This window comes from Hydra viridissima, unplaced genomic scaffold (assembly GCF_058129835.1).
Source record: "Hydra viridissima isolate aposymbiotic clone 2 unplaced genomic scaffold, HvirCarnegie_v1 scaffold_2, whole genome shotgun sequence".
NCBI classification, from domain to species: Eukaryota; Metazoa; Cnidaria; class Hydrozoa; order Anthoathecata; family Hydridae; genus Hydra; species Hydra viridissima.
Genome location: NW_028324301.1, coordinates 1,503,820 through 1,529,020, shown reverse-complemented (window position 1 = coordinate 1,529,020; position 25,201 = coordinate 1,503,820). Strand labels below are relative to the sequence as shown.

General features: G+C 29.4%; 2 protein-coding genes across 4 annotated transcripts in view; one reads left to right on the top strand and one right to left on the bottom strand.

Moving 5' to 3' along the window:
• Positions 1-2,102: 2,102 nt before the first annotated feature.
• On the top strand, positions 2,103-3,697 carry LOC149891503 (zinc finger BED domain-containing protein 4-like). The gene is made up of 2 exons (XM_090077176.1): positions 2,103-2,153; positions 2,228-3,697. Exons 1-2 carry the CDS (start codon positions 2,103-2,105, stop codon positions 3,695-3,697), a joined length of 1,521 nt encoding a protein of 506 aa, XP_089933302.1.
• Positions 3,698-7,960: 4,263 nt separating this feature from the next.
• Positions 7,961-25,201, bottom strand: part of LOC145182153 (dedicator of cytokinesis protein 3-like) — a 33,704-nt gene continuing 16,463 nt past the window's right edge. For 2 of the 3 annotated variants that reach the window (XM_090078556.1, XM_090078557.1), the window contains 33 exons: positions 25,074-25,129; positions 24,867-24,978; positions 24,722-24,792; positions 24,510-24,625; positions 23,139-23,266; positions 22,795-22,890; positions 20,350-20,448; positions 20,166-20,260; positions 19,941-20,019; positions 19,754-19,854; positions 17,242-17,300; positions 17,096-17,167; positions 16,758-16,834; positions 16,281-16,366; positions 16,100-16,204; positions 15,916-15,976; positions 15,681-15,812; positions 15,475-15,582; positions 15,296-15,385; positions 14,313-14,417; positions 14,152-14,238; positions 14,003-14,057; positions 13,770-13,851; positions 13,608-13,692; positions 13,446-13,532; positions 11,289-11,465; positions 11,097-11,180; positions 10,823-10,954; positions 10,703-10,740; positions 10,465-10,573; positions 10,267-10,361; positions 8,926-9,088; positions 7,961-8,833 (listed from right to left, as the gene is read on the bottom strand). In XM_090078556.1, the coding sequence (XP_089934682.1) occupies positions 8,252-8,833; positions 8,926-9,088; positions 10,267-10,361; positions 10,465-10,573; positions 10,703-10,740; positions 10,823-10,954; positions 11,097-11,180; positions 11,289-11,465; positions 13,446-13,532; positions 13,608-13,692; positions 13,770-13,851; positions 14,003-14,057; positions 14,152-14,238; positions 14,313-14,417; positions 15,296-15,385; positions 15,475-15,582; positions 15,681-15,812; positions 15,916-15,976; positions 16,100-16,204; positions 16,281-16,366; positions 16,758-16,834; positions 17,096-17,167; positions 17,242-17,300; positions 19,754-19,854; positions 19,941-20,019; positions 20,166-20,260; positions 20,350-20,448; positions 22,795-22,890; positions 23,139-23,266; positions 24,510-24,625; positions 24,722-24,792; positions 24,867-24,978; positions 25,074-25,129 (3,624 nt within the window). In that variant the 3' untranslated portion in view covers positions 7,961-8,251. Of the gene's footprint in view, positions 8,834-8,925; positions 9,089-10,266; positions 10,362-10,464; positions 10,574-10,702; positions 10,741-10,822; positions 10,955-11,096; positions 11,181-11,288; positions 11,466-13,445; positions 13,533-13,607; positions 13,693-13,769; positions 13,852-14,002; positions 14,058-14,151; positions 14,239-14,312; positions 14,418-15,295; positions 15,386-15,474; positions 15,583-15,680; positions 15,813-15,915; positions 15,977-16,099; positions 16,205-16,280; positions 16,367-16,757; positions 16,835-17,095; positions 17,168-17,241; positions 17,301-19,753; positions 19,855-19,940; positions 20,020-20,165; positions 20,261-20,349; positions 20,449-22,790; positions 22,891-23,138; positions 23,267-24,509; positions 24,626-24,721; positions 24,793-24,866; positions 24,979-25,073; positions 25,130-25,201 lie in introns of all 3 variants that reach the window. The other variant, XM_090078559.1, reaches the window with a different exon arrangement.

Sequence of the window (25,201 nt, the reverse complement as noted above, 5' to 3'; positions counted from 1 at the left end):
ATATTTAACTTGCGAACATTTAGATCAAGAAATTTCGCCTTAATTTTTTTTTATTTTATTAAATTCACATTAATTGCAAAAAGAATACTTTGTAAAGACATAAAATAAATGCATGAGCAGTAGAAGATTCGGGCGCCATCAATCGTAAGTTTGCATTTCGACTATAAACTTTCTAGTCTTATTCTCATTACAAAAACGTATAAAAAAGTTAATTTTTCTATTTAATAGAGAAAGTTTTTCAAACTTATACAACCAAAACAAAGAAAAATCTAAAAATAGTTTTTATGACTTTTTTCAATGATACACTATCATGTAATATTTATAGAAACATTTATATAAATATTTTACCAATATTTATTGTCTATACTTCAGAAAATAACCTTATGAAAAGCAACAATATCTGGTTTAATAAACATTAACAAATTATTGATTCTGTAGCATAAATTAGCCAAACTATGGGAAATGTCAAAAAATGCCAATTGAATTTAGAACATTTATAAAGTCTTATGTTTTTTAATGACAGAAAAGAAGGTTCAAATTAGGGAGCGAATACCCGACCCGAATACCCGCGGGTACCCGTAGACGGGTAATTTTAATAACTTCAGCTACCCGATATCCAAGCTTTCGGGTCGGGTATTACCCGAATATTACCCGTAGAAGTACCCGATCATCGGGTAATTTTATTACCCGATATCTTTACCCGAAAGTCGGGTAATAAAATTACCCGTAGAAGTATCCGAAAATCGGGTAATAAAAATACCCGATAATCTGGTTTATCGGGTAATAGAACTACCCGATAATTCGGGTAATAAAATTACCCGAATTTAAGTAAAAAAATTACCCGATCCTCGAACCGAAGTTTTCGCGCGATCGGGTATTTTCGTTTTTTTTTTTTTTTTTTTGTTGTTTTTTTTTTTTACTGTGTTTTTTTAAATTTAACTTTATTTCAATTCTTTTAATATCATATTTATTTCTATTTGTTAGTTCCACCCAGTCCGTGTAAGTATTAATTTTTAACTAGTTAAAAGTTAATACTTACGTGAAGTGGGTGGAACTAATACTCCATATAAGTATTAATTCTACCTACTCTATGTAAGTAATAATTTTTAATTAGCTAAAAATTGATACTTATATGGAATAGGTGGAATTAATACTCAATTCTTCACAGTTTTTTTTAAACATTGTGCTATCACCTTTTAAATATAAAAGTAAGTAAAAATTTCTTTTTTTAAATTTATTTACTTTATTATTTGTGCCCATAATTATGAAAGTGGTCTAAGTCAAAATTAAAAAAAAAAGAATTTATCACTTATTTCACACGACATGATTTTAAACTAAATATATTCAATGTAATTTTTACGATATCGTCAAAAATGAACCTTTAAAAAGTAGTTGTAATTACAACATTATACGGAATTTTTTAATTTATTCAAATGCGAATCATTAAATATCTCGAAACAAGAAATATATGACTTAGACCACATTCATAATTATGGGCACATTTAATACGCTACCCGCTTTTGTTACGCGGTCATCGTAACTACCCGTAATTCGGAACTACGCACTAGTCGTACGTTTTAATCTCGTACTTTTTTTCAAAACAAAATATGTAAAATAGTTTTATATTTTTCTAAAATTTTTTTTATGACTACTTTAAGGTCTTCTTTTTATTAACTTAATTATGACTATTTTAAATCCTTCCTATATATATATATATATATATATATATATATATATATATATATATATATATATATATATATATATATATATATATATATATATATATATATTTATATATATGAATAATATTATTTGATTATTATTATTATTTGAGTATTATTTGATGTTTTTTTATTAACATAACATACACTCTTATACAAGATGTCAACATTCAAGTCATATATATATTTATATATATACATACATACATATATGTATGTATGTATGTATGTATGTATGTATGTATGTATGTATGTATGTATGTATGTATGTATGTATGTATGTATGTATGTATGTATGTATGTATGTATGTATGTATGTATGTATGTATGTGTGTGTATGTATGTATGTATGATAACGAGTTATTTAATGGTTATTTAATGTTAGACAATATAAAAGAAAAAGGTATTACGGAACTACCCGCTAGTCGGGTAATTTTTTAAAAAATTCGGGTAACAATGTATTTATTTATTTTTTTTTTATAAATTATTTTATTTTTTTTTAGATGACTAAACCATCAAAAATATGGGAACTTTTCACTAAGGACAATGACGACAAAGCCACCTGTAAAGAGTGTCGTAAAGAATTTACAGCAACGCAAGGATGTACAAGTGTTTTGCGCAAACACCTCAAAGGAAAACATGCAGATCTGTTCACAGAATTGGAAAAAAAAGATGCAGATAGAGTGAGGGCAAATGACTCTTTTAAGGTTAATTCTGATGATTCTGAACTGCAATCACTAGTTAGACTATCTGAACCACAGCAACCACCTACCAAAAAGCCAAGAGAAGAACCGGAGAAGAGGAAAGCCCAGAATAAAAAGGTCTGGGATGAGGATAATATTCATCAAGTAAGGCTGATCACAGATATCACTAGGTGGGTGGTAGAAGAGATGAAACCATTTTCAGTAGTGGAAGCTAAACCATTCATTCGCATGCTTAAAAGTGCTACCTTAGGCCAATACAATGAAATTTCAGCACATACACTGAGTTGCAGAGTAATTCCAAAAATCTATAAATTTATGAAAAAAACAATTATTGACTTATTAAATGCAGAAAAAGATGGACTTGAAGGAATTGCCTTAACATCAGATATCTGGAGTGCCAGAACAAATCATTCTTACATAAGCTTGACAGGACACTACCTAGACAAAAATTTCCGCCTGAGAAGATTCCTTTTCGCAATGAAGTATTTTCCAGAGGACCATACGGCAAATAACATCAGTGCCAAAATAACAGATATGGTTCACGAAATAGAGTTGAATCCCAAAACAGTGAGGTGGATCACCATTGTTACAGACGGCGCTGCAAACATTCAAAAGGGATCAAAAACAAATAGTGACATTAATACCAACATGTGGTGCGTCGACCACAAGATCCACTTGATTGTCACGGGTTCACTAGCTGCAAAAGACAAGGAAAAGAAAATGTACATATGTCCACAATGGAATCTACTTCACAAAAAGATGACGGGTTTGGTAAACTATTTTCACAACTCAGGAAAGAGGACAATTAATCTTGTCAACAAAGCTGAGGCACTTAAAATGACAACAACTAAGTTGGTACAGAACTGTCCAACGCGCTGGAATTCAGACTTAGCCCAGCTGGAATCAATAATTGCGCTTCTACCAGCCATGGAGCAAATAGTTGGGCCTGATGGTGACACATCTGGCTCAGAATTGAAAAAATTGATGCCAGACAAATCTGAGATTAGCAAAGTCAAAACCATTATTAGAATTTTGAAGTTGTTTGAAGTATTTTCAAACTCTGTTTCTGCCGACAAAACAGTCACCATCCACAAGGTTGTACCCATGCTTGTTACAATAAAGTTAGGACTTGAGACAACTCATAAATTGATGAAGGATCCCTTAATCCAAGAAATTACAAACTACTTTTTGCTGGAGATCGATAGAAAATTCCCACATTGTGGAAGTGTACAGATGGAGTACACTGTGGCCCATTTCTTGGATCCCTAAGCAAAAGGAGCAATGACAGAAGGGTTAGACCGTTTTGACCTTGCGAGGAACACCCTTGTGAACACACTGAAGGACCTTGTTGACAGAGACCCCACACTGCAACCCACACCACCTGAAACCTCATCCCAAAACATAGAGGCCGATGACTTTTTGGATGCCGACAGTTTGATGGCTAGTTTGTTGGACAATCACCACACACGAAGGTATGGAGCAACATACACGCACAAAGGAGGGAAGTCAACTGCAAAAGAAAACGTAATAAAGGAGGTAGACAGATACCTTGGTGATGCACCAGCCGAGAAAACAGTGGACATTTTGGACTTTTGAAGGGTCAATTCAGGCAAATACCCTATGTTTGGAAGGCTTGCAAGACAGATTCTGGCTATCCCAGCCTCATCTGCTTCTTCTGAAAGAGTGTTTTCAAGTGCAGGGAACATTTGCACTGTAAGGAGAACAAATTTAAATGTTAGTAAAATGGAGCAGCTAGTGTTCATGAAAGAGAACAGTAAATTACTGGATGAAATTTCAGATTTAAAATGGCCAGGCTACTTTTAATTTTTTGCTAATCCTGAAACTTGAACTCTTTCAGTACAAATATACTTATATTTTAATTTTTTTTGTTATTTGTAATTCAATATGATAAGTGAAATGAGTTGAACTGTTTTGGGTATTTTTACTTCTTCGGGTATTTCTACGGGTATTTCTACGGGTATTCTACGGGTATCAAGTATCGGGTAATCTCTACGGGTATTCTACGGGTATCAAGTATCGGGTATTAAAAACAATCGGGTATTAACCGATTTAAAAAGAAACGGGTATTTTATAACATTCGGGTAATTACCCGAATTTAAATATTCGGGTAATACCCGAAACAACTACCCGGATCCGAGTTCGGGTCTCGGGTCCCTAGTTCAAATGTGTTTTTGTTAGTTCACGTATAGAAAATAACTTTAAAAGATGATAAAAATATTTTAAATTAGAAAACAAAGTTTTAAGGTTTATAAACTTTTTCATCAAAAATTTCTATTACCCGGGATTATCGGGTAATACCCGTTCAGGTAAACGGGGTCCGCTAAAATTTTTTTTGGCTGTCATTGGTGTCCGATACCCGTACTGGTCGGGCTCGTTCGGTTCCTAACCGGATCTGGACATTTCCTAGATGAAACAAAGTAATAGAATACATGTGTTGCAAAATTTTATTCTGGAATCTTATAACTTTGTAGATCTAACTGTAAAAATTATTTTGAAGTTGACTTATTTCTTTCTACTTTCTTCTACTTTCTATTCCCTTCTTTCTGTTTCTGTCTTTCAATTATTTTTTTTTCGATTTGTTTTTCTTTAAAACAAGATGTTGTTTATATGTTTACTATTTGTTTTGTTTCAAAAAAAATAAATTGTTCTTTAAAAAAATGCTGATGATGAAAAAGTCGAAGATGTGAACCGTGTAAACATCTCACTGATTAATGAAAAAATGAGACATGTTTTGGATTTTTTTTTTTATTTTTTTTTTTATTTGATTTTCAAAAATACATAGATTTACTTTTCAGCATTTCTCGAGATTCTTTGATCCGATAAAATATTTTGTAAAAAACAGTGAGATTTAGGTAATTTTTAGGTAGTTTTGAAGAGATTTTGATCCAAAATTTAATTAAAAAAAGTTATTGCATTATTTTTATCGACAGACCGACTTTTATCAATTTGGATTATGCATGCTTTTATATCATTATGACACTAATTGTAAATCTATAATTTTCGCGTCAATTCAAAAAAACTGAGTCAGCGTAACTGAGGGTAATTATCAAACAAGACATGCCTCATTGACTCATCTATTTGGAAAATACTTTCATTAAAAAACACATTAAAAAAATTTTAAATTGATTAAAATATTTTTTTCTCAAAACATTAAAAAGTTTGAAAAATGATCATTAGAGATTAAACATTTAAGTCATTGGTTACTTTAAACTACATGGTTTCTATTGTCTATTATGTTTCTATTTCATACTCGACCCGACTCAATCTATCGGGATATTTAAATTATCGGTACCCGAAAGTTATTGATCATATCGGTACCCGAACCCTATTACCATTTTAAAAAATAATACCCGAACAGTTTTGTTGTCGGGTATTCTGTGAAAAATATCCATTTTGTGCAAAAATAATTGATATTTTTAAAAAAAATTACGAAGAGAGGAATATAACCACAATAATCTAAATAATCCCATTTTCACTTGGCATTTTGGCAGCTAAACGAAACTTAAATTTCGTCATACTATTCGTGCTATCTGATTGGGAAAATTACCGTATCTTACCCATTAACTTACTGTTCAAAAATAACAAGTCTTTATATAAATCTAAACTTGTCACACCATCAACTTTGCTGCTTTAAATTCATAGTTCTGTTTTGATAAACTTTAGAAAACTCGGCTTTATTTTAAGGGTGAAATGGAAATTCGTGCCATATTTATTATTGACATCATATCTATTATTGATATCATATTTATTATGACATCATGTCATTATAATTATAATCATTAGTGTATATGTATTAAATCAATTAAACTGGACATAAAAAAAAAAAAATCATAAAAAAACGACAAAATAAAAATTAAACCACCGCAAATGGGTTCTGCTGTCAAGTATTGAGAGTATCAAAGTAAGATTCTTATAAAATGTCTTCAAATGCTAAAACGAATGAACAACCAGTAAACAATTATCTAGGATGAATTTTAAGAGTGCAGTTGACAATTGTGGCGAAAGATTTTAAAACTTATTTGTTTTCAAAATAAAAAAGCTGTTTTTGAACGAAATTGCTTTTAATTTTGGTGATAAAGTGATGTCCCCCCAATTTGAGATATGCCAACATTTAGTAGGAGACGAACACAGGATGAGCAAAATTAAAAATGAAACTAAAGAGTTGTCGAGCTTGTAGGATTTTGCATGAAATATTTGGTCTAGGAATTAATTCGTGTGGTTTGACAAGGGATTACGAAACTAGCTTATTGTCTCAGCGTTTCGTTTAGCCACGCATGCGTGCGAAGATCACTGTTATTGCGCATCATTTTCGTTATAAATCATTTGATTTAAGCGTAAACAACATTATTTTTAATTTAACTGATAAAGTCGATTTTTGTTCCTGATAAAGTGTTTTTACGGGGGATTCTTCTTCATTACTTTAACACGAAGAAAAGTGCTACCGAAAGTCATCGTATTTTGGTTGAAGTTTATGGTGACCATGCTCTAGCTGAGCGAACGTATCAGAAGTGGTTTGCACGGTTTAAAAGTGGTGTTGCACGGTTTCAAAGTGGTCCATTTTTGTTTGGAAGACCAAGAGTGACCAGGACAGCCGAAAAAATTTGAAGACGCAGAATTGGTAGCATTGCTCGATCAGGATTCTTGTCAAACGCAAGAGGACCTTGCAAAATCGTTAGGAGTTGAACAATCAACAGTTTCCAGACGCCTCAAAGCCATGGGTATAATTCAAAAAATGTCTCATTGGGTTCCACATGAATTGAAAGACAGAGACGTGGAAAGAAGAAAAACCACTTGTGAATTGCTGCTTGAAAGACAGAAAAGAAAGGGATTTTTGCATCGAATTGTTACTGGTGATGAGAAATGGATTTATTACGAGAATCCTAAACGAAAAAAGGCCTGGGTAAAGCCAGGTGAACCAGGTCCATCACAACCTAAATGGAATATTCACTGTGCAAAGGTTATACTGTGTATATGGTGGGATATGAAAGGTGTGGTGTACCATGAGCTTCTGACACCTGGTGAAACTATTAATGGAGAACGTTATCGACGACAATTAATGCATTTGAAGCAAGCTCTGGTCATAAAACAACCAGATTGGGGTAACAGACATGACACACTCATTTTTCAGCATGATAACGCTCGACCACATGTCGCAAAACATGTCAAAAACTATTTGGAAAATGTCGGATGGGAAGTGTTACCCCACCCGCCGTATTCTCCGGACATTGCTCCTTCTGACTACTACTTGTTCGATTGCATGAATAACGATTTGATTGGACAGCGCTTCACTTCTTCAGAAAATATCAAAAAATGGGTCTCTGATTGGATCACTTCTAAGGATGAAGCATTTTTTTGACACGGAATTCGTAAATTGCCGGAAAGATGGGCAAAAGTAGTGACTAGCGATGGACACTATTTTCATTAATGTATTTATCCATTTAGTTTTTGAAATAAACCTTCAATTTTCAATTAAAAACCGCACGAATTAATTCCTAGACCAAATACAAAAAATTATTTTGTCATCTATTTTTTTGTTTTTACGGAGAACATTGACAAACAGATTCGAATTATCTACAATCAGTATATACAAGTGTAAAAAAGTTCTAAAATATAAAGCCATGCACAAGAGTAAAAAAGATAATTTAAGAAAAAAATTTCATATCAAAATAATTATAAAATCGTCTAAAACATCAAATATTTATAAAAAAGAAAAGTTAATATCAAAATTTTTAAGCTAAAAAGTTAAAAAATAGAAAAAGAGAGGAAAGTCACTTTTAAAAAACAGAAAATTTGAGCAAATTTTTATATGAAAGTAAAGCCGTCACTGCTTCGCGTTTTTGATAATTTTGCCGGCAAAGGAGGAGTATTTAAGATTTCCTTGCTAAATTCTTCATTGGAGTTGGATCGAGCGTTTTTAGTTCTGAATGGTAAAACTGGTTTAACATTAGCGGGAGTTATCTTTATTTCATTACAGATTTGTTCATTAGATTGTGATGAGAAGTGTCGAGGTCCTCCACCTTTTAGTCGAAGTTCGGTTTTTATTTCTTCGTATAAAGAACCTAAAGTATCATTACTCATAAAAACATCTTCATCGGTGTTGCTGCTCAACACGTCGCTCGAAGGTTCTCTGATTGAACGAGCGATTTCACAAGAATCTTCACTGCTGACCAGAGAGGTGAGCAATCTTTCAGCGCAATTTATCGATTCTACACCATTAAATTCAGAGACTGAAAATTGCAGGTTAAGCGAATTGTTAGAAGAATTTTGTTGAACAGAATAGCCTGAAGCACTTCCGTCAGATGATGTTTCTCGCATCAAAGAATAGCGCTTAGGAGGTAATGATGGGCACTCTTCCTCTTCGATGTAATTCAAGCTTGGAGCGGACTGAAATAAGAATTTTTGAGTTTTAACAATCTAGAGATTAGGTTTATGAGAAGTAAAAGTAATCATGTACATAAGATATTTAAGAAACTTACTGCTGACCCCACCATTGATTCTACTCCTTTTAAACCTAACCTCTTAAGAGCAGGCAGCGGTATTGTATCAAGAGGTAACTCAGAAGGGAAATCTTCTCCGACAGAATTTACAACTGCAATTTTTCTTACTGGCAAAGGTGGCACACCTAACTTCTTTGAGATACTAAATAAAATCGCACAAGTCGCACGTTTTTGGTGTAATTAGTTTGCGTTCAAACAATTGGATTTAAAACAAACTTAAGTAAAAATATTTACATTAATGCTTAAGTAAAAACTTAGTAAAAATATTTACTTTAATTCCTTTTTATATTTCAATTATAGTGCAGATATTAAATGTAGTGGAGATATTAAATGTAGTGGAGATATTGCACATTCAATTTCAAATTAGTACAAAAATCTTTTCTTTTTACAAAAAGAGAAGAAAACAAACTTTAAGCTGTTTGATAAAATTAATTTAAAATCAATTCTTTAACATTTAGATCCACGAACTTTGATAACTGTGATAATCTATTATCTAGCAAATTCTGGCGTTTGAGAAAAGGTACTTCAACGAACTATCAGGAGTTTAATGACAAAATATCTAACTATCAACATGTTTGAACGAACTATCAACATGTTTTATGACAAATTTTCAATGAGCTTATAAAATATCAATTGTTTAAACTGAAAATTACTTTATTTTTTATTTCCTGCTGGTGAAAGTTTCTTTGGAAAAATGATGAGCAAGCTCTATCAAACACTGATTTATACGCTTTGAAGATAATGACTTGACATGAACGACAAAAAAAAAGCAACGTTAAAAAGGGCCTAAAAAAAAATTCGACGGAGCATTACGTTGAGTATTGAAAAATAAGACTGTGGATCTCAAACGTTTTACGAATAGGTAAAAACAGGTGGTCGTTATTACTTGTTGAAAAGCAATTTTAAAGCAAGGAAACCGGGAAAAACAAAAGTGTAAAAAGTGTGTATTGCTCGCGTGACGAGCCGTGCTAGATTACAAGTCAAAATTACACTTTCTAACTGTGAGGTAAAGGTTTGCATCCTACCATTTTTTGTTTTTGTAGGAAGAACGAGCTCTAACTAAAATCCAACGTTTTCAGAAAATTTAATCTTTTCAATTATACTTTAACAAAGTTCGTAGATGCTCTTAAATCTACGTACAAATCTTGAAAAAAATCTTAAATCTACGTAAAAAATCTTGAAAAAAAAATCTTAAATCCACGTAAAAATCTTGAAAAAACGGTTTTTTTAAGATTTTTACGTGGATTTAAGAGCATTGAAATAAAGCTGGAAAAAAACGTAAAAAAAAAAAAAAAAAGAGATTTATTTTTTAACACTTACTTTTCAGTTGATACATTTATCTGTTCAGGGTTCGTATCCACAGCAGAGCTTACGCGTCGAAACATATTCTGAAGAGATGTCGTTTTTTTGACGTTCTGCAAAATGATCAAATGCACAAGAGAAATAAGTACTAAAACTTAACAGTAAAACAACTTATATCAACACATAAAAAAATAAAAACATAAAATACTTCATTACCTTATCTTTTTTAAAATCAATCATGACTGAAGGAGTTTTTGAAAGAACCCGATTCCCCGAAGGCGATCCTTTAGGACTGGGTCGAGTTAAGTCTGCACTATTAACACTACTAAAAATTTAAAATAAATTTTTTGTTTGAGTAAAAAAAAAAAAAAAGTGTAAAACAAAACTTTACATTGGTGAGCTGCTTGAGAAAGATCTACCGAGAAGTGATTTCTAACTTGTAATATCAACATACCTATTTAATTGCAGGGAGTTAGGGCGACCTAAAATGCTCTAAAAAGAAGGAGAATTTTTTTAAAGCCTATCGCTCCACTAAACGCAAGACTTTTTAAACGAACTAACAAACATAAGAGACCTCCATCGGTTGTCCAGTTTCAAGACTTGTTTTCATTGCGGAGAACATCATGAGCATTTTGTCATGAAAAGGTTTTAATGAGTCGCTTACAAAACTTTCATGTATTTCAAGACCTTCGTGGACAATCTTTGTCTAAAACAAATGAGATAAAATGTAAAAAGTGTAATAAAACTTGGATACATTTCCTTCTTAAACAATTTTATCAAGAAATTAAGTATAAATGAAAAATTCTATCAAAAATTTAAGAATCAATAAACAATTTTATTAAATGTACCTGTTCATTTAGGAAGACTTTTAGCTGTTGAACAGTTTGTTCATGTTCCGGGTGATAGAGCAAATACTCACTGCTCAGAAATGCCTGTAAGTAGTGAACAATATATACGAAAAAAAAAAAAAAAAAAAAAAAAAAGAAAGAAAAAAAATCACATAAAAAACAATAACAATAAAAAAAAAAAAAAATTCTTACATCCTGATAATTTGCAATGCCTCCATTTACATTTGCATCAATTACACCATTTAAAACCATACTTAGGCGATTCACATTTAAAGAGCTGTCCGCTTGATAGGCTTCAATTATTTCAGTAAGTTCTTTATTTTTAGATAAAATAGATTCAATTGCATTTTCCAGCGGTGTCAACTCTATCTATAATATAAAATGCTTGATTATTTTTTTTCCAGATTATTAATGCACATTCTTTAAACAAAATCATTTAGAAATTTTGCTGCTAATCTAATTTTATTAGGCCACATTTTAATCATTTTTTCTAGTAACTTTTTTTTAGAAAATTATTTTACTTTAATTATGCACAAGAAAAAACTAAAATCCTACCACACTTTGCAAACAAGAGCATGAAAAAAATATCTTAAAAGCATCAAATAAAAATTACACAGAAAATTGCAATATAAAATGCAGAATGCATAAAACTTCTCAATATTTACAATGATTAGGTTTGAATTTTTTAAAATTTATGTAAAATAGTAAAAAAAAAATCAAAATTTACTGGTAAATATCAGTAAAAAATGAAAAGCATAGACTGGATTTCTTTTGAAATTGGTTTAAACTCGTCTTTTGAATTGTGGTGCTATTTTTTGACCAGATATGCTGAACTGCTTCCTCAAGTTTATCTTCAAGTGAAAGAAGATTTTTGTCAAGATTTTCTGAGCCATGCACTTCTTGAAAAAATTCATCTGGATTAGTTGGGATTTGTTGGGAAAGCAAGTTTTTGCCAGTCTTTTGAAGTATAGACTTCAAAAGCATATTGAAAACTTCAAATTATTTAATGTTGGACAATGCATTCTGGGTAGAAAGGATATTTGTACAAGCTTACATCCATCTACTTGGTCCATCTTCTTGTGTAAAAAATCTCAAAATTGCACTCTTCACTGTAATACAAATAGTTGAGTTTTTGTTGTTTCAGCCTGTTCATAAGAAATTTGAAAATTCCTTCAACTGTAAGAAGAGTCAGCATTTTGTCAGCAAAAATTCCTTCAACTGTAAGAAGAGTCAGCATTTTGTCAGCAAAAAGCTTATGCTGTTAATTTGACTGGTTCAAGAGGAAAAACAATTTTGCATAAAATATCTACTTCATCATCACTGCAAATCAAATATGGAGAAATGCCATTCAGTAAATTTCTGATTAAATCTTTGACTTTGAGGAATTGTTGAATAATTGACAGTAGACTTTTCTATCTTGTTCTATAGTCAAGGGTAAAATTAAATCTGCCATTTCTTGGTTTCTTCTTGAAGGACTTCATTTTTGACTGGTGATTTTTGAAACAACTCAATTTTTCTCACTTTTAGCAATGACAGATTGCAAGTGCTAAATTTTTATCTGACTATGTTGCTCGTTTATGATTTTTTGAAAAGCTTTAACTTAAACTTTTTTCAGTAAAATGAAAAAGAGCTTTTCACAGTGGCATTGAAGCTAAACCCCCATCCAGTGTTATTTGTTTTGAAATCACTTTTTTAATTGGTTGTTTTTGAAAAAGAGTTACTTCTTTTTGATTCTATTGCAGCTTTTGTTGTCAACTTTTTTTGTGTTTTCTTTTTGCTTCCGTGTTTTTTTGTCTGAGCTAATATCACATTTGAGTTGTGGAAATTGAATATTTAATTGTATTTCCACATACTTTGCAACTAACTGTTTTTCTAATGTTTAAAGTGTAGTGTTTCAAAGCATCTGACAATTTGTCCAATAGTAAATCATTTTGAATGATAAAAAACCACAATAAATAAATTGCAAGAAAGCAAGAGTATCTTTCTTAAAGTGTTAAGACAAAACAAAACCAAAAGAATCAGTTTCAGTACAAAAAAAAAAAAAAAAATCTTGATTAATAGGAAAGTGATGACAAATTTAACTAAATTTTTAATTTATTTTTTAAGCTTTTTCAAGCATTTTAAAGAGATTTTCAAACATTTTGAACATTGTTCAAAAAATTAATATTTTTTGAAACTTTAAAAAATTTACCAACTTCATTTGATCAGTAAAATAAATTTACTGGTTTACCGGTAAAGTTTTAGTAAAAGCTCAACCTTTAATAATGATATGTTAAATTTGTAACAATAAATTTATAATTTATCTATAAAAATACCCATCTATAACAATAAAAATTTAAAGAAATGAACCTTTTTAATTGATTCTATTGTGCTCCACTTTAAAATTCCAGGAAATTTTCGCTTTGTCCAGTGGATTGTTCGTTCTAACCATAGCGTCTAAATGAAAAAGAAGTGACACCTTTTTTATGTGCATTTTCCTTCTCTATGAAGATTTTTGAAGTTGAAATTTACCTTAAACTCATTATTGCGGTCTTTTTCACCTTTGTGAAAAGGTCTGGAGAAAACAAACTCCTCAACTTCATTAGACTTGTAATAGCTGCAATAAAAATGTTTAATTAAGAATTTTTTAAAGATGATAAAAAGGTTAAGAAAATTGTAGAGCTAAAAATCTACCTTGAAATCTTTTCATTGATCAAATTATTTTCAAACATTTGTATCTCACCAGGTATAGGAGACACATTACATATTTGAATGTCTGACTCATTAAGTATTAATAATGTTTGCTTCATAATTAAAATAAGTGAAAAATAAAATTCAAAGAAAAAAATCACAGGTGAAAATGTTCAAATATTTGAAAAATTTGAAATTTATTAACTTTATTTTTTAGTTGATTAAAGAAAAGATACGCTGACCAATACCTAGAACAATTGAGGAATCAGGAGGGGTGTTTTTTGACATAATCTGCAACAAAAATACAACATCCAATCATTAAAAAATGTACAAAAAATATCTCCTCCTTTTCCGAAATAATCTCAGCAAAAAGATTTTTCCTTACCTCAGCACTGGGAAACTCAAGATTTATTCTTGCAGTAAAACCAGCTAATGTTTCAAGTTCCATACCTCGAAAGATTAGAACTTGGTCCTAAAATTCAAATGTTAACTCACTTACTTGGCTCAAAATATAATAACATCAAAAAACTTTTAAAAATGTTTTACTTTTAAGTAATGTGGGAATCCTCGGCCAAAGAAAGAAACTCTAAAATATGTTGGGGCAGGTCTCATTTGCTGCATGATGCAATCATAAAAGTAAGCTTGTCGGCGCTGTAAATTAGAAGAGCACTATTTCATAACTTCTTGAAAAAAATATTATTAAAGAACTTATCAGCATTACAACTTAGATTTTTAATCAGTTGAAAAATCAGATTTTTAATTCCATTAAAATTTCATTCACTGTAATTAAAGAGGTTAGGAATAAAAATCTCTCAAATCATATTACTTGCTGGAATTGATTATGCAAATGAAAGAATTGTGCTTTACAAAATTTTAGATTAAGTCTGTGGACACCCATAGCAACAATTTCAAAAAAAATTTGAAATTTTAAAAGATGACATTTCAAAAAACATCACTAAATACAGTTTTTAAAAGAACCTTTAACCAATAATTTTTTTAAAATGAATGTTAACAAAAATGTATAAAAAAAATAACAAGATGGAATTTTTATTTTTCTTATACTTACTCTAGTGGTGGGCAATTTATCATTACAACTAACAGTTTAGACTTATAATATAACATCATGAATTATTTCAAAATTATAATTCTTTTTTAAAAAAAAACATTTTTCTTTACAGCAAAAATGTTTTTTGTCCCAATTTTACTACTCATGAAGACAGGATGCTGAAACCTTCAAATGGTTGCCGTCTAATGAAAAGTTCTTCTCTCTCTTAATTTTTTTAACATATTTATATACAATAAAAAAATTTCATAAAACTTCGTTGAAATATAAAACATAAAATTTTATACTTAAACAAAGTATTATCCATATAATATTATGCATCTATACAATATCATATATATTATGTAATATTAAATATATTATATATATACATAATATTTTGTTATATATACAATTAAAGTATGGCTAAAAATATGAGTTTTGTTCAGTATTTTGAATAAAGAAAAAATCATCAAAAAACACTAACCAGTATTTCACTAAGCTTAACATAGTCAACCAAACGATTTTCATACTGTGAGGCCAGTTCCTTACATAAACGTATACCAGATTCCCACATCTAACAGCAACAATATTTTGAAATTATCAAGATAACATCTAAATTAATTTTATATTTTAAAACTTAAATTAAAAAATTAGTACAACTACCTTTCCTTTGTCTAAATACTCGATTATTTCTAAATAAATTTGTTCCTTTCGTTGTCCCTCACTTTGATTAGGATAGTTTAAAAAAGCAGGGAGCTCCTTGTCTGACCACTGCAAAATAAAATTAAAAAAATAAAATTCAAGAATAATTTCACAAAAACAAAAAAAACAAAAAAAAAAACAAAGATATAATAACAAAGTCTAGATACCTCTAATAATGAGGCATGGAGGAGAAGTGTAAAACCGGCTTCAGTATAATTACTACATAATAAATGAAGCTTGACGAGCTTGTGGGTGTTGCGAATGTACATATCTAATCGTCCAAGATCCTTGTAAAATTCCTATATTTTTGCAAATAAAAAACTTTTGTTTTCAAATGGTATGAGAAAATTGGCTAAAACTTTACAACTATCAAACTTTTCATTTTCATGTAGGACAACTTACAAGTAAACGAACAGTGCACATCATTTTCTGGCAAGCATTTATCTCTTCATCTTTTGTTGCTCTTAAAATCAAAAATCAGAATTGAATGAAAATTGAATATTTATCTTGTGAAAAGACATTTTCAACAACAACAATAAAAAAAACTTGAATTTAACAAATATAAACATGAAATAAATTTCAAAACCTGTAATCGAGTAAGCGTTGTAAAAGTTCTGTGATCGATGTGATTGACTTTAGTCCTTCAGCTTGAAAATCTGGATCTCCACATGAATTGAATTTATCTGTCATACTGCAAAGAAAATTCAAAGCATTACCTCAAGCAGTTTTTTAAATTACTTTTATTAAATTGATAAATGAAATTTTACATGTCATGAAACATTTGCTGATAGTCAGGATCTCCTTTATTTTGATTCAAAAATAGCTCTAACTTTTCAATAAACTCTGATTCAACCTAAAGAAAATAAAAAAGCATAAAAAAGATATTACAAAGAATAAATTATAATAAGTAAATTAAAAACAACACTTCTTTTTTTCAAACACAGTTTTTGACAACACTTCTTTTAGATATTTTTTTGGAGGATAGGGGCACTTGGACCCTTTTCAGGTCACCATGGTTTACAATCATTGTTAGAGAAATTTCTCTAAGAAAGAGCAACTTAACATAACAAATTCAATCACTCCTTTCCTACAATTTGCAAAAGTTTAATTTCATTTTAAGTAATAATAAAGTTGACATTATGTGGTTCAGAATAAATAGCCTGCTAAATAAAAACTGGTCTTTCTGTTTTGTAGATACTGCTTGAATTCATGCTGTTGATATTTGTTGAATTTTATAAATTTACCTTTTTAAATGAAGAACTTTTAGAATATTCAACTTTCATCATATCATAGAACACAGGGATTGTGGTTTTTCTGAGCTCTGGAATGAAATTAGATCAATTCAATTGTACAGAAAAGGTTAGAAAGTTTATAATTGCTTATCTAGACAACATTTCACCAAGACCATGTAAAATTTAAGCAAATTTAAGTTTTTTCCTAATGGTTTTAAAAAAACTAAGTAATAATTTTAGGAAAACAAAGACAAAAAAATTTAATGTTTAGCACACTGACAAAAAAAAAAGATATGTCATATTAGCGCTTAAAGAGCATAATTTCACCTAACTTTTAACATAAAAATTACCTTGCTCTGGTACCAGTGTCATTTCTAGGAATGGTCCAATTAAATTTGGAATAAAATGTCTTTTCTTATCACCTAGAATAAAAAGTAGTTATTTAGGAAATCAGGATGCAGGTGGTTTAAATCATCTCATAAATAAAAAAACTTACCTAATAAATCCCACATTTCTATGATCTCAAATGCCATTATAAGTCTCATATCACCATATCTATAAAAAATAAGCTTCATATCTCCTTATCTGTGAACAATAAAAAAAGCCTCATATTTGCATTACAAATAATTTAAAAGGGAAACAAAGTTTTTCATACAAATTAACAAAAAGAGAATTTTTAAATTTTGGATGATAAATATAATAGTCAGGTCTAAAAATGATTAATTTATTTCTACTGTTATATTTGTATTTTTTTTGTCTGGGCTCAAGCTTTATAAAATCTAAGATTACATGATCAAAATAAAGCATACGATCGTTAAATTCGGAAAGATGAAAAATTCACACACAAAAAAATAAAATAAATAAACTAATGCAAAAACTTCAATATATATTTTAATCTATGGAACTTGAAGATTATAAAAATGTTTTTTATTTTAATATTTTTCATTATTTCGAATAAATAAGCGACTATTTACGCTAATCAACAGCATCAATATCTGCATGGTATCATTGGCAATTTTTTTACCTACTAATGTCCCCTCTCTAATCAAATCTTTAGCTGTACTTATTGTTTTGCCACTCTTATGCAAATATCCTTTGCCAATTCCCCCAAATTTCTCAATGGAACAGAACTGTGGGCAGTTTTGTGGATGTAAGGGTTTTGGTATGAATTTGATGTCTCTAGAATTGTACCACTCTATGGTCTTCTTAGAATAATGACAAGAAGCAGGATTAGGCCATAACCAACAGGGGACATTGTGACTTTGATAAAATGGCAAAAGTCTAGCTTGCAAGCATTCCTTGATATAAACATCCAAGTTTAAACTTAACAATGTGATGAAAGCTCGAGATCTCAAACTTCTCTTGCAGTAAGCAATATGCAGCTACATATTGCTTACTGCAAGAGAAGTTTCTTATTTATCCAATGATTTATACTTGAACTTGTTGCTGATCTGTCCACGAACAATTGAAGTGTAAAATTTTGGACCTGGGAGCTGTTTGAAGTCACATTTGATGTACATTTTGTCATCCATAATTATGCAGTCATTAAATTTTGTAAGCACTTTGTCATTAAGTTTTCGAGCTTGAGTTTTAGCAGTCAGTGATTGCTTATCTGATTGGTTTGGATATTTAATGGCTCAATAAGATTATTGATTATATATAAGATAATTTCTTAACTTTTCTGATGAAATACTCTGAAATTTTATATCTTTTTGCTCATTCTCTGTTTGATAAGCCAGGATTTTGCATGAATGATCATTGAATATTAATTGCTGCTTTCCTATCCTTAAAGCCACTCTTTCTTCCAGATCCTTTTGTTCATTCAATAGACAGAGAGCTCTTGTATCGTTTTATGACCATATAAACAGTAGTTTTGCTTAATTCAGATGCTTTAGCGATTGAAAGTAACAATATAGAAGGATTTTGTAGATAGTTGTGCAGTTTTTTTGTTTTGTTTTTCTAATGGTTTCGATGACATTTTAATTAAGAGAAATATTTTGAATCGTTTGTTGAGGTTTTTAATTAATACTATCATTACTTAATGTAATTACGCAAAAAAATAAATAATAAAATGTGTTAGTGACAAGTTTTAAAACAAAATTCATCATTCCAAATTTAACAATCGCATGCTTTAGTTGTAACGCATTGAAAAAAGTTAAGCAGATAAATGATATTTTTTATATATTGACTACTTTCTATTTTTTCAGATATTTACAGCTACTATTTGATATGCCAGATATTTATAAAATAAAGATGAAAAGATGAACTACATTGAAGAATTAATTCTGCAGAAGTTTTCATATAATCAATTAACTGTCTTGGTTTATATTTAGATCTATCCAAAATGTCATCAGTGTTCCTAGCTTCAAGACTTGAAATTAATTTGTTGGTTTTAGATGTTAGCATATTGTTTCATTGCAACAAAAACTGACTGATAAAGAGATGACAATAAGATTAAAATACCTCATGAGACAAGACTTTTATTTTCTACAGGCCAGTGTTATACATTTCCACAACTATACAACATGTAATGTTAAAACATCTCCAACATAAATTTATTTTACATTTAAAAGCTGAATACAAAAAAACTTAAGTTTTTTTTATTCAAAAATTGTGAATAAAATTAATTAAAATTTTAATTCCCAGACTATTCTCAATTGACTTCCATTTCTCGGCTTCGATAAAACAATCAGCTTTCAAACCAAAGAGTTTTTTCTGGACCATATTATAAAAATTATAATAATTATGCATGAAAATTAAATAATTTTGATGCATAATTATTATAATTTTTTATTTATTTTTTAAAAGACTTTTAATAACTATAAGTAAACAAGAAATCTTAAACTTTGAAGATTCATTTCTTATTTATATAGAACATTCTTAGTTTAAGATATCTAAATTAGGCATTAGCAACAAATAATTGATTTAAATATGCTTCCATAAATGTAAATTCAATCAAGCAAATATAAAAAAATCCAGAAAGTGCTTACTAGGATTATAAATATTACCTTGAAAGCATCCTTTCTCTCTTAGATGAAGAAAAAGACTCCAAGAATAGTGATGGTTGTTTTAAAAATAAAACGCCAAGTTGAAAATAGCTTAGCCATAACTAAAATGGCAAATTTTTTTATTATTCTTTATAAATAAAAAACATGACTTACTATAAAAATTATAAACAAACTTAAATTTTTTTACCTGTAATTGGAAAGTATCATTTTGAAGAAAGTAATCAATGTAAAATTTTGAGAAATACTGAATTGTTGACAACATCACACTATAATTCACACAAAAAACACAAATCAACTGCTTGCTAACTAAAATACTAAAACATAACATTGCTAACTTCAAAACAATAAAGTCTCTCAAGCTCAACTAGAAAAAATCCAGAAGAAAAAAAATCTTCAAACAAAATTGTCTCACTTATTTCCAACAGTTTTTAGTATAAACCAATCTTTAGGATAAATTTCCATTGCGAGCAATTCCTTGAATGCCACGGTTAATTTCTTTAAAAAATCCTGCAAATTTAAAGACCATTTTACATCAGAAAAATATTTTAACTTATCTTTCTCTTCCATTAAAACATTTGAATCATTTATTAACTTACCCTTAGATCATTCTTGTTTTCAAAAGTGTCTACATACACCTGAAAATGTTGCTCATTCATCAACTTTAAGATTCCAAAAAGGCATGAAACAGTTAGAGCCTAAAAGAGAAGAAAAAAAAAACTTTGATATATTAGTGCTATTTTAATTTTTAAAATGAAAAACACTACCTTACACACTCATCTAACATATATCAGAACATATATCTCTCATTTTCACATAATCTGGCAACAAAGAACAAAAAAAGAGGGCAGTAAAATTCGAAGATGCTGAGTAGAGAGAATTATCAGACCTAGATTCATGGCAAACTCAAGAGAAGCTTTTTGAAAACTTGGGAGTGACTCAACAACCAATTTCAAACTTTCTCAATGTCCAAATTGGGTTCTGTATAAACTCAAGCCCAAAAACATAAAATACTGTTTTTCATGTGTGAACAACTGCTCCAAAACTTAAGTCTGAAGATTTTTTGCATCAAATTGTGGCAGGGGGCTTAAAGTGAGTCCTATAACAAACTATAACAAACCATGCATCAACTTCAATGGCAAAACAAAATATGGCAAGAAGATCCGCTTGAAGTGGTCTGTTATGAGCTCCTTCAGCCAAACAGAACTATCTCTGGGAAATGTTACAAACAACACTTGATGTAATTGAGCCAAGAATTGAAGCTCAAATGTTTCCAATATGCCAAATGACATAACAAATTGATTTTTCAGCACAATAATTCTTGGACATATGTTGCAAAAGTTATCTAGAACACTTTGGAGGCACTTGGAATCATACACTGCATAAAAGATGGAGAAAAGTGATAGCTCATATAACTTTTGGACTAATGGCACACCTTAGCACAACATTGTTTTCAAATAATTTCTTTCTTATAAATTTTAATTTTGAAGAACTATTTTTAGGGTCACTGGAGTAAAATCCGTCATTTCTAGCAATTGTAGAGTCTGATAATGTGAAGTAAGATTTGTTGTCCAAAATAAAATCAGTTTTTAAAAAATTTCTAAAGTTGTCTTCATTTTGACCAAGCAACAGCTCTCTGCGGCTCTGGTTTTTTTTGTTAGAGATGAAGTTGGTATACAACTCCTGCTTTAGTTTTGACCAACTTGTAAGTGTAAGCCTATAACATTTTGATTATATGATTGGCCTTTGGATTGTAGTCGAAATATGATTTCAGCTCTTTGATTTTGGTTTCTGTCTTCCTGTACTATTTCTTAGCTTTTATTTGCAGCAATATTTACAATCTCAAACAGCTGTTTATCTAATTGGGTAACCAGCAAATGATTTTGATAGTCATACTGTACCAACTTCAAGTCAATTTTTTGACTCTTTCCACCACAAGATAAAGAATCAAAATATATAAAATTTTCAAGCAATTAGCAGGAAAGTCATGGGGAAAAAAATCACTTTTGAATTTTCGACTAAGTTGTAAGTGTCTCTCAAACAAGTTGATATAAATTTTGTAGTTTATGTAAAAATGAAATGAAATATGTAAAAAAATGTTTCTGTAAAAAAAAGTCAAATCCCTTTTGAAAATGACAATCAAAGCAAAAGGAACAAATTTCTTTTTCCAATACAAATAATGCAACTTTTATTAGATGCAACTTTTATTAGATGCAACTTTTATTAGATGCAACTTTTATTAGATGCAACTTTTATTAGATGCAACAGCTTTAAATCTTTGAATTTAAAATAAGTAAATTTATTGCCCTCACTTATAACCCCTTCTGTGACATAAATCATTCAATTGTTCATCAATCATTCAACAATTGTTTAAAAGAAGGATTGAATAAATGACTGGAAGCTGGTACAGTGGGGTATGCTAAATGGCAAAGGTCAACAAATCTCTTATGAGATGTTATGAAATAGTTTGCAGCAAATGATCTTGTTTTAAAAAGAATTTAGCAGTGGGGTTATAGTGTGAAGTATGAAGGTGATATTTTGTTATTCTGTTTAAAGGTATTAAAAAAAACAAAAAAAAAACAAGAAGCAGAAAAGTTACTGAGGATTTAATTTCAGAGAATGATTCTTTTTTGAGAATAGTGCATTAGAAGCAGAAAAGAAACCATACAGTAAAAGTTAATTGGAAATTCTGAAATATGAAAGAGAAAGTGATAAATAATGTGAATAGTCAGATAGTGTCACTTATTGCAATAAAAAAAAGTTTAATTTATTGTAATGAAAACAACAAAAGAATAAAAGTTGAATTTGTTGATTGAGCATTGTTTACTTAAGAAAAAGATAAAAAGTAAAAAAGTCTATTAACAATTGTTTTTGGGGTAATAGAATTGATAAGTTTTTAAAAATTTTTTAAAAAGCTGTTTATAAAGTACAAAAATAAAATAAAACATAATATAAATCAAATTCAAAAATAAACAAAATACATCAAAATAAAGTTCAAGATTTAAAAGCTAAAAAAGATTGAAAAGTAATTGAAAAGTACCTACAGTAAGATGACCTTTTCTTTCAATAGTCAGAAGAACATTTAAAACTGCTCCTAGCATCGAAGTTACTAGCATTGAAATATGACCAAAAACCTCCTCCTAGAATTGGAAAAACAAAAAATTGCTTTCAGTTTTATAACCAGCAATATACCAGACATAATTAGCTGACAGAAGCAAATTTTCCAATAGAAAAAATGAAATTATTTAATGGTTTATTTATATAAAAATCTATTTGCATTGAACAAACTTAGATTTAGATTTATCTAAATGTTTTTCTCAAATGCACCACATCTGTGTTTACTGGTTTAAAAAAGCAACATAAAAATCAAGGGAGAACCCTTCCATACCTGGTGTCTGTGTTGTAATAATGTAATAATCTCTCCTAGTAGTTCTAAGCAATATGAAAGTTCATGCTTTTTTTCCATCAAGAAGCCAAGGTACTGTAAAATAGCTGGTAACAAGTGTGCTCTACCATCTATGAGGTGATGCAATTTTAACTTTAGAATTGTTGATCAATGCTTTTTTTGTTACATGTTAAAAATTAAAAGTTCTTATTAATAAGCAAGTGTTTTTTTTTAAGATCTTTTAGTGATTAAAATTCTACAGCTTATTGTAAAAAAAAAAATAAATCTTTAAATATGGTACTTAATTTACAATACAATAGTCAGTATAATAGTTTTAAAAAGAGCAGTAAATCAATATATACTGGTCCAAAAGCAAAAAAGTTTCAAATAAATGAGGAAACATCTTTTAATATTGTTAAATGTTAAAACTTTTTCAATATTTTGTTAAGATTGACTAGATTTCAAAATTAAATGCATGCTGACAATGTTCACCACTTTTGTTATTCAAATTCTATGTGCAGTGGTTTTTGTAAGTTTCAAGTTTTCTTTAATGCTTTGTTGTTGTTGTTTGTTTGTTTGTTTGTTTTCTAATTTTTCAAAGGAATTTCACTATTTTCTTTTATCACTTTTTAGCATGAATTTTTTTTTATACCCTTAATTTTTTTTATACCCTATTTTAAAGTCAACTTATACTTTGATAGAAATTTTTTTAAAGCGTGAAATTTAAAGCAAGGAACTTTTCTTAGAGCAAGGAACTTAAAACCAAGCATGCACTATTTCTTGTGTACTGGCTGAGGATTCACAGTTTTTAAAGCATCTTTCATACTTTTATAATTTCAAATTTTCGTTAAAAGTTCATTTAATGTTTAAAAAGGTTTAATCATTTGTTGATTTGTTTTAGTAATTAGAATATTAATACATTTTTAGTATGCGTGCTCACTGGAAATTGATTACACAGTTTCTGCTTTTGAGTAATAACATTTTGCTTTTTCAATTAGTTACTTTTTTTTTTTAAGCTTTCTTAGTCAATTGAATCAATACTCATTGTCAATTATTACTCATTACTACTTAATTACTACACATTTAGAGCCTAAAAGAGAAGAAAAAAAAAACTTTGATATATTAGTGCTATTTTAATTTTTAAAATGAAAAACACTACCTAAGAGGCTGATATTGAAACGAAAATTTTTTTTGAGAGTACTCTTTTGAGTGGAAACTCACACAAAACTTGATTCTACTTAAACTCCCAGATGGTTGCAGAGACAAATGAGAAGTTCTTTTTTATTCAACCAAACTACTTCAAAAACTCCTGAGATAAAAATACTAAAAAAAAAAAATACTAAGAATCTAACAGAGTTTTAAGAACAATCTTACCTTTGTGAACAAACAGTCGGCTAGCAACAATACTTTGTAGACATTGCAATTTTCTTCTTTGATGATTTGAGCTTAATATTTTTGGTAAACTTGTGATCATCTGTTTAATGGTTTGGCTTTAAAAAAATGTTTTTACCATTAGGTTTAATAAGTAACACAAAAAAAGAGAAGTTTCATAAAAGTATAAAAATTTCATTAACAACCTAACATACCTAAATTCAGATTCTGTGAAAGCTACAAGCACATCATTGCAAAGTTCAGGAATGTTTCGCAAAATATCAATCTAAGTAAATTAAAAGAAATGAAGAAATCTGATTTAATTACAAAAATTTATGCTCCATGTTAAAAGATAATAACCTTAGAGTCGTTTTCATCTTCTTTATTATGTGTCATAAACTCATTTATAGTTGCAAATATCTTTCTAAAAATTTCCTTTAAGTCGCTTGTAACTTCAGCTGATTTTGCATTGCTACATTAAAAAAAATTCAGCAAACAAATATTTCAAAATCACTTCTTAAATATTCATTAATTTAGATTTATCAAAACAAGAAACCATTTACTTACGCAGTTATATGTAATTGATATGACCGTACAATCATTTTAAAAATGTATCGCAAACTCTATAAATAAAACAAAGAAAGTACTTCTTAAATTTTAAACACTAATTTTGTGTAGATTATTAAGCAAGAGGT